General features: G+C 39.8%; 2 protein-coding genes across 2 annotated transcripts; one reads left to right on the top strand and one right to left on the bottom strand.

Annotated features, from left to right (window-relative positions):
• Positions 1-1,201: 1,201 nt before the first annotated feature.
• On the bottom strand, positions 1,202-2,605 carry LOC119482178. Its single transcript, XM_037759601.1, has 3 exons — positions 2,415-2,605; positions 2,038-2,277; positions 1,202-1,748 (listed from the first exon to the last, which is right to left on the bottom strand). The coding sequence occupies exons 1-3, from the start codon at positions 2,603-2,605 to the stop codon at positions 1,202-1,204; spliced, it is 978 nt and encodes a 325-aa protein (XP_037615529.1).
• A 1,329-nt stretch (positions 2,606-3,934) lies between these two features.
• Positions 3,935-10,334, top strand: LOC119481137 (kelch repeat-containing protein). The gene is made up of 13 exons (XM_037757741.1): positions 3,935-4,196; positions 4,685-4,846; positions 5,374-5,455; positions 5,974-6,012; positions 6,838-7,069; positions 7,207-7,305; positions 7,712-7,843; positions 7,969-8,156; positions 8,235-8,431; positions 8,534-8,628; positions 8,781-8,835; positions 8,949-9,046; positions 9,461-10,334. The coding sequence occupies exons 1-13, from the start codon at positions 4,135-4,137 to the stop codon at positions 9,700-9,702; spliced, it is 1,683 nt and encodes a 560-aa protein (XP_037613669.1). The 5' UTR covers positions 3,935-4,134; the 3' UTR covers positions 9,703-10,334.
• The last annotated feature ends 1,883 nt before the right edge of the window (positions 10,335-12,217 follow it).

Genomic DNA, 12,217 nt, shown 5'->3' with positions numbered 1-12,217 from the left:
CTGGATTAAAACACCGAATTATTGATAAACAAGCTTCTCTTGTGCAAATGCTGTTAGTGTAAATCACTAGTATAGTATGGAGTACCACAAGAGTCATGTAAATAGTAATAGAGCATTTAATTGATTAATAACTAACTGTACAATAATAAAATAGGCATTAATAAATGTCTTTACAAATGCATTTTTTAATCTATGAGTAAATGGACAAAATTACAAAGTAGTTCATTATTTGACATTTTAATGGGCAATAAAAAGAAGAATTATGAAATGAATTGGAGCCATAAAGTGTCTAATATCAAATACATAAAGAGGACATTATGAAACCAACAAGCATATTAATAAATTGAGTAAAACATTTAAATGAACAAATAAATTAGGAAATATGTTATTGCATTGTTGTTATTTTCATAGTAACTGGTTTAATTGCAGTTTTTTTTTTAATTCATTATAGACATTTTTATTAAAAAATGCCCTTTTTCAAAAGTTTGTCTTTATTTATCGTGGCTTTTTTCCCCAACAATGTCACATTTAACTTAATAATTTCTCTTTTTATTTATTTATTGGTTCATTTATATATTTTATACCGTTTATTTATATGGATTGTTATTTTGCATGTCTTATCTATTAATTTGATAATGAATATGAACTGTTGTCCCAGGGAAGGTTTGGATGATAATGGCCTATCATGAAATATTGATATCTGTGACTAGACATCTTGTGGGATAGGTATTATAATATGATGGTATAGTTTAAACATCATCTTTTGTCTAAAGTGTAAATGACATGAACAACTCCACCTGCTAGGTCATCATACCCACGTAGTCGTTGTAACCAAAGTTATATCATATCAGGCAAACTTTCTAAAGGACATTGCTGTATGGAAACATACTCAGACATGCAAAGAGTTCATGTGACATCGTTTTCATGTCACCATCCATTGACAGGTCATATTGAGCATGCTGTCTGGGACTTTGCATACTGTGATGGAAACAAAACAGAACACAGCAGTACGTGCTGGGAATTTGCATTTCATACAATTACAATGATCCAGCTGCACTCTGTATTTGTAGAAGTTGAGATAGTAACTTTCATTCAACCATATGGTTGTGCTCTAAAAGTTTATAAGCTTATTATACAGCAGAGATGGGAATGAAATCATTAAAAAACATCAATGCAACCCTGTAATGAAAGGGCAGTTGAGCTAGGTGTTTTGTGATGTCATCGTACATGGCAGCCGGCCCAGTCTGTGCAGGTAGAGCAGAGGCTGCACGTAGCTACAGCTGGCTGCAGCAGCTACACCCATGGGCCAGTACTGACACTTCAGGGTACGAGCTGGAACGAATCCATCCATAGGCAAGGTGATGATGACGGGGAGGTAGTTGAGTGTGAGGACAGCCTGGATGATGGCAATGGTGATGAAGGCTTTCTTCTTCATGGAGTTCATCTCTCCTTTCCCCCCAACTTTCTTCACCTTTTGCTCCCTCTTTCCTTCTTTCCTCTGCTCTCCCTCCTCCATCCTCACTGCCAGCCCTTTCCTCTTCTTCTCCGTCACCTCTCTGCCCCCCGGTGGAGGTTTTTTTAACGTTTTGAGAACAGACAGGCTGCAGAAGGTGTCTATGACCAGAACGGGGAGGAATACCACACAAACTGCGGTAGCAGTGCGCTCAATAAGAAAAACGGAAGCCATGATGAAGTAAATGCACCATGAGACACCCAAACATCCCCATCTGTACCGACGCGCCTTGAACCTGGAAGGAAGGACAGAATAGAGAGGAGAGAGTCGCACATGATGTTCCACATCTTCCCCGCAGATAGTCAGTTCACATCTCTAATCAAGTCAGAGGTTTTCAGAAGCATATTACAGGGGAAAATGCAAGTTAAAGTTCCTCCAGAGTCACATTATGCAACTGTTTTCACAGGCTGAGACATACTGTCTTACTATATAAGCTGCCAGTTATCATGAATACTGTCTCATGTGTTTAGTAAAAGGTCTTATGTTCAACATATCTAAGGACATCAACCTGTGTGTAGCTTTACCGTGGATAGTCGAGGGGTCGCAGCACAGCCATGTACCTCTCCACACACGCCAGACAGAGGAGCAGCGGCTTCATAACGATAACCATCGAGGTCAGGAAAGTCACCACGATCGCCACGTTGTTGCTCTGCCACAGAAAGTGATTGGCAAAGAATATAGGCAAGGCCAGGTAGAAGGACAGCTGGGTGAGGGCCAGGTGGAGGAGGAAAAAGTCTGCAGGAGGGACGCCGGTGACCTTTGACCTTTGAATTTAGCAAATGACAAATAAAGCCGTAACAGAACTGGATGAAGACAAAAAAATGGACAATAAAGTTTTGCAAGAATTGGTATTAACAATGAGGATACGGATTATTACACCAAAATGTTTGAAAATATTTACCTTTGCCTGAGGATGCGACAGATGAGCCAGAGGTTTGACGGGGCGCCGACGAGGAATTCAAAGCAGTAGGTGAAGAAGATGACGAGGAGGCCTGCCGAAGGTCCTCCTAATTTACCAGCACCATCACCATCATCATAAGGATCACACTCAGACCAGAAATACGCTGAAGAGGTTCCAGTGGTTCCGTTCATGCTGCAGAGGAAGAAGGAAATGGTCCAGTGATGAAGTTCAGCCTTGAATCTTTATATTGGAGGATTATAAACTAACAAGCAAACCTGGAGGTAGATCATTTGTCCATGACAGGGACAATTTATCTATAAATGACAAACATGCAGGAAAGTAGCCTAGCTGTGACAAACCTTTCAGTGTGTGTGGTGCTCTGAAGGCAGCTGGGTTTGTTCCAATCGTTGGATCAGTGTCGAGGGTTCAAAAGCTGCTGCCTTCAGAAACACTTAGCATGACAGATTTGCATGAAAATGACATGAACCATACACCTATAGTGTATCCTACTGTGAAAATACTGCATACACTTCAGTATGTGTGCTTGAGCTTCAAGTTCTACCATAAGTACAATTTAGTTTTTTTTCCACCTCAAACTGTGGGGACGACAATGGGATTGCATGAAATCTGTATCTGAAATCTGTTTTTGTCATATACCGGAAGAACACACTGATCTGCCATTTGAAATGTAGCTATATAAAAGCATTTGTTGTGTACTATATAACCAAATAACAATTATTAATAATAAATTACAAGATCGGAAGCCCTTTCTTGATTATCAGCAAACCGTCCCATTGGAACAAATCAATGATACTACTATTTGATGATGTGATATATTGGCTATATTGTCTTTTTGCCTTGTTTTTACAACAAGGAAATATGCTTTACATAAGACATAAAGAGGTATTAAGATAAGTAACATAAGATAAGATATTCCTTTATTAGTCCATCAGTGGGGAAATGTGCAGTGTACAGCAGCAAAAAGGGGATAGTGCAAAAAACAAGATGCATCAGCTAACGCAGTAAAAAAGAGCTAAACAAAGTGTAACAAAATGTGAACCATTTAAATAGAAGGAAGTATAAAAATAGGAGCAGTATATACAGTATTGACAATAAACAGACTATTAACAAAATTGCACAAGTGGAAATGATATTGCACAGTGAGAATGAAATGAATGAATGAATGAATGAATGAAATTTCACCTGAAAATATCAGGTTATTGTCAGTTTTTTAGGAAATACACATATAAATAAAAATAAAATTATAATAAGCTAAAAATTGAATGAAACATAATAAAAGCACAAGAAGTAGCAATGCATTTACAGTACAGTCCGAGATTTAACAAGTGCTCTTGAACGCAGCTTTTGTTACGTCTCACAGCGGTGCTGAATGCAGGCCTCTGATTGGCTTGTGTGCTGCAGAGCCTGAAGTGTGCTCGATGTTGTCAGCTTGTACTGCGTGGGCGGAGCTCTTGTTCTGCTGTATGCTTAATAGTGCAGGCTCCACCCGCACAGATACTCCCTGCGACAAAACACGCGCTCACTCTCCTTCAGCAAGAACTCCCGCGGAGTTTGTATGTTGTACACACATGTGTCTGTGGCGGGAGATGTCGAACAGAGGGACATAGAGGCGATATCGTTGTTTTGATACTTTAAATAGTGTACAAATAAAGTAGGATAGAAGAACGAGCTGTGTCTAGTTGTGGAGGACGACACAACGATGGAAGATTTCGGGATCTATGCTGTTTTGGGAGTGAACGGTCCTCCTCAGAGGCTGCTGAGGTTGGTGTTTATTAAGCATTTGTCATCAGTTCATGTCTTAAACCTTCATCTGTTGCTCCTCTTCACATTAGCCGTGTTTATAGAGAAGGAAACGTCGGTTAGCTTCTCTGTCATTGTGAAACACATGCTAATAAATAATAATAATAATAATAATAATAATAATAATAATTTTATTTTAAGTGCTTTCCAAGGAAATTCACATCATGTACAACAGAATACACTGAAACATAAATAATTAAATAAAAAACAATAGAATGGGAAAATAAAGAAACAAGCATATACATATTCTTACAGTTACATATGCACATATATACACATCAGCACACAAAAGACTATAATTCAGCTGATTGGAAAAGCCTTTCTGTAAAAGTGGGTTTTAAGACTGGATTTAAAAGTTGTGACAGATTCTGCTGATCTAATGCTCAGTGGAAGAAACAGAAACAGAGACTAGTATTCACTTATTTCTTTGTGTTTTTTCTCTGTGTCAGTGCTGCAGGTTCGTGCAGGGTGTGTGTAGCAGTCCCCGCGGGTGTCCACCAGGTGGTGCTGTTCAGCAGCGGGCCGTGGGGGGAGCGGATCTGCGTCAACGCGGAGCTCAACGATGCGGACCGGTTCCCCATCACTATCGGGAAACTCACCCCCTATAACAAGTAGGTTGACCTCTGACATAGATGGATAGATGGATAGATGGATAGATAGATAGATAGTTAGTTAGTAACTTTATTGATCCTGAGGGAAATTCAAGTTTCCAGCATCACAGTTCCATAGTGCAAAAACATGTTAGTAAAAAGGCAGTAAAAAAGTTTGTAGTGCAAAGTACAAAAAAATATACCAGATATAAAAATACAAGGAGATGAAGAAAACTGTTAAAAGTGAATATAGTGCAGGGTAACAGCTGTGATACACGACTATTAAAAAAAAAAGTGAATATAGTGCAGAAGAGACTGTTAAAAGTGAGTATAGTGCAGGGTAACTCCAGTAGCTTAGTCTAAAGTCCTGCAGACCGTCCTCCTTTGTCCCCCCCCCCCCCTCCCTAGAGAGGTGTTGTACAGTTTGATGGCTCCTGGGACAAAGGATTTCCTGAGTTTGTCTGTGGAGCACTTGGGCCTGCTTACTTCTGTAGTAAAAGTTCCACTGTTAACAAAACTGAGTCATCAGGACATTTTCCGTTCTGCAGGTGTCTGTCATGGGAGCAGTGGGAGGAGGAGACGTGGACAGACAGCGTCACACTGAATGTCACTCTGGAGGGAGGAAACCTGGTAAATATCAAACAAACCCTCAAATATACTGGGAGTAGCAACACAAACAGCTATGAGAAGTGGTTTTTTTCCTTGTTCCAGCTAATAGCCAAGCCCTGAGACAATAATTATGAAAATATACACAGTATTTTTTCAGCAATAAATCAGATTATTCTTTTTTTTTTTTTAGGGGTGATTTTTTTTTAAGCATTTTATTGATAGGACAGTGGATAGAGTGTTGGAAAGGGGGAGAGAGAGAGATGACATGCGGAAAGGACCACAGGCCGGATTCGAACCCGGGTCCATCGCTGCTAGGACTGAGCCTTGGCATTTACATGGGCGCTCGCTCTACCGACTGAGCTAACCAGCCGCCCAGATTATTCTTTATAATCTTTAATCAAAGCAATTTGGTTTTAATATTTCATTATTTATGTATAGTTTCAGACAAATTTGTGTCTTGACTATTAATAAAATCAAATCTATAAGTCTATTCCTACACAAGGATTCAGTTATGGATAATTGTGTTTTTCTTTCCTCAGGTAAAAGCAGATGGGTCTGTGAAGGAATACACACCAAAGGTAATCTGTGGGAATTATACAGTATACTTTATATATACTAATAATACTAGTATCGGAAATCAGTAGGGTTGCACGATTTTGAAAAAATACCTCATTGCGATTATTTTGACTGATATTACAATATATGATTTGTGATATTACAGGGAATATCATTTCTTCATAATTATTCTCAGGGATCTGTACCAAACAAAGATGTTTTCTTTAGTCTGTACAATATGATGTGTAGACCAGGACATCTCTGCAGCACCACAATATATAGTTCAAAATGGTAATTTGACACACTTTTAACCTTTAACAAATAGTGCGATTTCCTCCTCATCCTGCGATTTGAACATTGCAATAGGCCAGAAATTAGCCAGAATATAAACCGCAAAAAAAACATAACTAGAGCTACATGCAACATTCATACTTTAAATAATATAGATATTTATACTTAACACTTATCAATATAACTTTTGTTAATGTTTACTTGCTTTTGTAGTTTCCTACATTTACCACAATGCCTCTCAGCAACCCAGAATGGACAATAACTTATGTACAGCTGTAAGGTGTTTCTGTTGGAAGCAAAAACCAGAGCAGAGTGAGACTTCTTCACTTGAAATAAAGAGTGTCATATTTCCCCTCAAAGCCCAATGTGTTTGTGTTACAGCATTGCATTCTGGTCTATTGAGGCTAATTACAGTGTTGTTTGCCTACAAACAGATGAATGATACATTACAGATAGCTGTTTTTGTAACCGCTCACCTCTCTTTCCCAGTTTACTCTTGCATATTTCAATATTTCATTTGCTAAATGATGAATGACACATACTGTTGTCCGTCCCAGGACACTGTGGCTCCCCTCGCAGCCCGGGAGCTCAACGGCAAGAGGAAGAGAGAGCGAATATCTGAGGAAGACGGTGACGAGAATAAGAAGACAACGAGAGGGGAAGAGGAGAACGTGTGTCCGAATGGCACCGTGGAGAAGACCACACCTGTGCGAAAGGCCAGAGGTCAAACTAAAGGCATCCAGAAGCTGTTCAGTAGTGGAGCAGATGCAACTAAGATGAAGGGAACAGGTGAGAGAGAGAACATGTTGTGTGAGGAGAATTATAATATGATAATGTTGTTTATTGTCCTTGGTGTGGAGACAGTAAAGCATTTCTATGTGTACTCTTTCTTCTATCAAACCTCCTTCACTTTCTCCATTCTGCAGCTAATGGAGCAGGAGAGGTGCAGGGGATTGTGGGAAGAACGCCTCCTCAGAGTGCAGCCAGGACGAAGAGTAGGTCGGCCAAGACTCCCACTCAGACCGGTGAGTTTGTGCAATCACACCACGTACCGTTTTAGTTCTGTTTTATCTTTACTTCTTGTCGTATATCTTCACCTCTCAGTCCCGTAGCTGCTACGTTGATGCACATCGCCCACCTGAGTTTTGTGTACACATAAACTTGAAGAGGCCATGGTACATGCAGGTATTTGTAGGTTACAGTTACCTGGGTAGCACTGCTGGAGAATATGCTTATTCGCCGTCTTGCCAACAGTTAGACAGGAAGCTCAATGCCACTGTCATATACTGTATGTTCGTCATGTATGAAAATGGAGCCAGGAGATGCCTAGCTTAGCATAAAGACTGTAAACAGGGGGAAGTGTGTGAGATGTGTGTGAGATGTTTGAGAGACATGAACTCTTGAAATAACAAATATCTGGTTTTCCTGCAGCCCCGCTGGTCAGCCCGTCAGGTCGCTGGGGTCAGACTCTGTGTGCCATCGATGCTCAGACAGCTATTCTGATTGGAGGGCAGGGAGCCAGGATGCAGTTCTGCAAAGACCCCATGTGGAAGCTCTGCACAGGTCTGTCAATAAACAACAACTAACATGTTGAATCTGTGTCATATGAGGCTCCACGGAGAATTTTGTTTCAAGGAGATTTCTGGTGGGTCCGTGTCATAGCAAGTGTCCTTGTCTCTGTCCAACAGAGGACATGTCCTGGTTTGCGGCGGAGACTCTGGCAGAGGGTCCAACACCCGAGGCCAGGATCGGCCACACAGCCGTCTACGACCCGGACTCCAGGCGCATCTTTGTGTTCGGAGGCTCAAAGAACAAGAAGTGGTTCAACGACGTTCACATCCTGGACACGCAGAGCTGGAAGTGGACCATGGTGGAGGTGTGTGCTTGTTTTAACTCCACAAGTCTATTTTGGCAGCTTGTCCTCTCTCTTCATGTCCTCTCTCGTGTCCTTCAGGCTCAAGGTAAGGTTCCTCCTCTGGCCTACCACAGCTGCAGCATGTTTCGAGGCGAGCTGTTCGTGCTGGGAGGAGTGTTTCCGTGTCCAAACCCGGAGCCCGACGGCTGCAGTGACTCACTGTACATCTTCGACCCCCACCTCTCCATCTGGTACCAGCCCATTGTAACCGGCGACAAGCCCTCCCCCCGCTCAGGGTAAGATGGTTTGTTCCACATGTCATCTCAGCATGTCTGGCTGGCTCTCAAATCGCTTCATTTTCATCCCTGTCTCATCCTCCCTCTTTGTTTCTCTTTCAGCCACTCTGCATGTGTGATGCAGCAGAGGAAGATCTATGTATTTGGTGGGTGGGACACTCCCGTCTGCTACAATGACATGTACATGTTGGACCTCGGTAAGCAGCACACAAGCTGGCTTATATGGGAAATTCTTGGTTTCATGCACAAACACATATCTAAATGTTCACACACAAGGTACATATCTGTGGATAGGGGTGTAAATGCACTGCATGCATAATTAAAACGAAAATGTTTTTGTGTTTTGTAGGTCTGATGGAGTTTTCTGTTGTGAAAACAACTGGGAAAGCCCCCTCCCCTCGAAGGTACACCCAGCTACAACTGGATATTGTACCTCAGTGTTCTTTTAAACATCAAGTCTCATGTGCAGCACTTTTCAGTGTTATTTAATGTGTGTGTGTCTCTGTATGTGTTCCAGCTGGCATGGCAGCGCTGTGCTCTCAGACACAAAGTTCCTGATCCACGGAGGTTACAACGGAAACAACGCTCTCAGTGACACCTTCATCTTTGATATAGGTGAGAGGCAACTCACAATTTCAGACACACTTACATATAGAGCTGGGTGATATAGAGAAAATCAAATATCATCATATTTTTGATCAAATAACTTGATATCCATATTGATGATATTGTATGTTTGACCACTAGTGCTTTTACAAAATATTTACACAATGACATAAATAAATAATAATAATAAATAATCATCAGTAATGGACATAATGTGAAAAGATAGATATTCAGATAATTTAAATTAATAAACGTAATTTTGGCCAATTTTGACAGCCCTAGTACATAAAGTGATGTAGACTAGCATTACAACTAGGGCTGCAGCTAGCAATTATTTTGATTATTGTTTCATATGATGACATTTTGGATTTTACATGATTTAAAATAATCACTTTTTTTTTTTTCTGTGTTTCACTGGTTCAGACACCAACAGCTGGACAGAGGTGACGCTCCCTCAGCTGTCCGTGCCCAGGGCAGGGCACTCCATCATCACCATGGAGACGGCCGATCACCGCCGTTTCTCAGGGGAGGAAGAAGACGCGGATATTACGGACGTGGGCTCCGTCAGCAGAACCCTGCTGGTGTTCGGAGGCGGAGACAACGAGGGCAACTTCTACTCCGACCTGACGACTGTCGCCGTGGAGGATCTGCTCGGCGCTATTTAAAGAGAGTGAGTCAGAGGTGAATCCTCACTCCCCGACCGGATGTGAAGCTATTTTAACACCCCCACAGATCCTTTATTATTTATATTCCTATAGTTTGTCTTTGTTTCCTTTTTGTCGTGTGAGCCCTCTCTTCTTTCTATTATGCTTTTTTTTTTAAAGATGTTGATATTGGAAAGTGCTCAGTTTGGGCATTTATTAAATACAGATCTGAAAAGTTGAACTTCATTTCCATGTAGTGCATAACAGGAATATGAGAGCTACTTTTTAACAAACTTCTCCTCTCGTGGTTCCATATTAATAAAAAAAAAGATCTTGGTTTAAATCATCAAACATTTCAGATTATTTTAGTGATCAAGGACATTACTCAAATTTGTATGTACATAGTTTGAAGCTTTTCAACTTCTTCCTCAGGTAAAATGTATATATTGTTTCTTTTAGTAATGAATAATTTGTGTTTTCAGAAGCCCTGATATTTGGAATATGTTGCCTCTGTATAGCTGTAAGTGCATTAACTATATGTGATGCTTCAAATCACTTTACTGTCATCATTTCCAAAATCTCAATTCATGTTCCTGTGCTGTTCATTTGCACTTCTGTCTTTACTTAATAAACATTTGGTTTTCTACACTTTATTTGAAGCATAATCTTCCTTTAAGTTGACATTTAGTTTTTCTGCTCAATTCCATCTTTATAAAGAAAGTAAGCCACATGTGCAGAGATGTAGAGACGGCTAAACCCAACTTCAACAAGCTTTTCCATCTGCAGAATAATCAATCCACCTTTTTAGTCTGACATAAGACGGTGAGGTTTACTTTATACCAAGTAGTGTCAAACTGATGATGTTTGAACGGCCTGTTAACTCAACACTAACATGAGCTAATGTCAGACTAGCAGAGTAACACTGATGCTATCTTCAGAGTCGGAGCTAAATGGAGACGTTTTAATAAAAGATTAGTGGAGCTCCAGAGGGATTATCTTCCTTTCTGCTGAGTAGCTGATAACGGTGTCATGAATGTGGCTGTTTTTTAACTTTAATATATTCATCGGGTTACGCAGCCAACTTTGGTGACTTATTCAATATACGAACTGGTGGCACATTAAGTGTTTCAATGGTTGTTCATCCCCCAGAGCAGAAATCATAATACAAACATGAAGGGTAATTACATTCTACAGTTACAAACTTAAGATCTGATCAACTGTATTGAGTGTCACAGCAGCAAAAGCACAAGAATAGATACAAATAAGATCTTTTAAAAAGTACAATACATGAATAGTGTCTACTATACACCAAATGTAGCATGAAAAAACAACAAAATAAGGTACTAAAACTATATAGTGTATTGAGACATTAATAATCACAAATAAAGTGAGGGGGTAAAGAAATTTTACATTTTATATTTTAAAAAATAATAGAAAAATTGCACTTTGAGTGGGGCACTCAATATGATTACATTTGACCTGTCAGAAAATAAAATAAATGTGTTTCATCTCATGAATTTGACTCTTACAGGTCTGTGAGTTCCTAGAAAGTTTCCTGGAAAGAAGTAATGTAATCTGGTGCTATTAATAGTTAAAAATAGATTAGTTAGATGTCCAGTTTGTTGACTTTATATACAATTGTTGATTTCCAGAGGAAATCATCTTTTATCAGGCTTCACTGCAGTCTGTTGTATGAGGATGCGGATGACAATCATCATCATCATCATCATCATCATCATCATCATCATGCAGAGGGAGTCTTTCACCTCAGAGCATACGCTAGAGACCCCACATAAAGAGCTCACAGATATATAGATATATAGATATATATATATCTATATATATATAGATATATATACTGGCTGCATTGTTGTGTGAATGATTTAACAACCTTTTTTGATATCTTACTAGAAAAGAGTCTGGCAAAATCCGTTGGAGGCCATGAAGCTGGTTTCACCTACTTCGTGGTATTTCCTCTGGTGATACAAAGGAAAGCCCGGCTTCCTAAAATGCTTCAATCGAAAACAAATCAGTTTCCTTTAAGACTTGTGGATACATGTCTTTTTTCCGCTCGATTCTTTCATTGCAAATCATAAAATATGCACTTAATGGGCTACAAAACAAGTCTTCATTACTGGCTATAATTAGTTAAAGTAATGTGGTTGAATTGTTTTTTATATATTAGATATATTAGATATATTTGAATATTACTTACATCATGTGATTGTAGAACAGTCTGTACAGATTCAGCCTATTTCTGGCCCTCCTTCTTACTTCACTCATTCTGCCCACGCTGTGACTCAGCTCCTACTAAACTGCCGGGTTAAGGAAGGATCTTCATTCATCCTTTCAGTCGGTTTGGCCATGAATTAGGTCAAAGAAAGATTCTCTTTATACTTTGTACACTCACTAATGTTATGTGTGTTTATGTCCTCTACTCTCTTCTACTTCTCCTGATTGTCTCCTCCTCTATAATCATGTCTGGTACATCTTGTCTCACTAGGTTACAGTGCAATTAGTGCATATCCCACCTTTT

This window comes from Sebastes umbrosus, chromosome 22, assembly GCF_015220745.1.
Source record: "Sebastes umbrosus isolate fSebUmb1 chromosome 22, fSebUmb1.pri, whole genome shotgun sequence".
In the NCBI taxonomy this organism is placed as follows: Eukaryota; Metazoa; Chordata; class Actinopteri; order Perciformes; family Sebastidae; genus Sebastes; species Sebastes umbrosus.
This window is presented reverse-complemented; position numbering and strand designations above follow the sequence as displayed.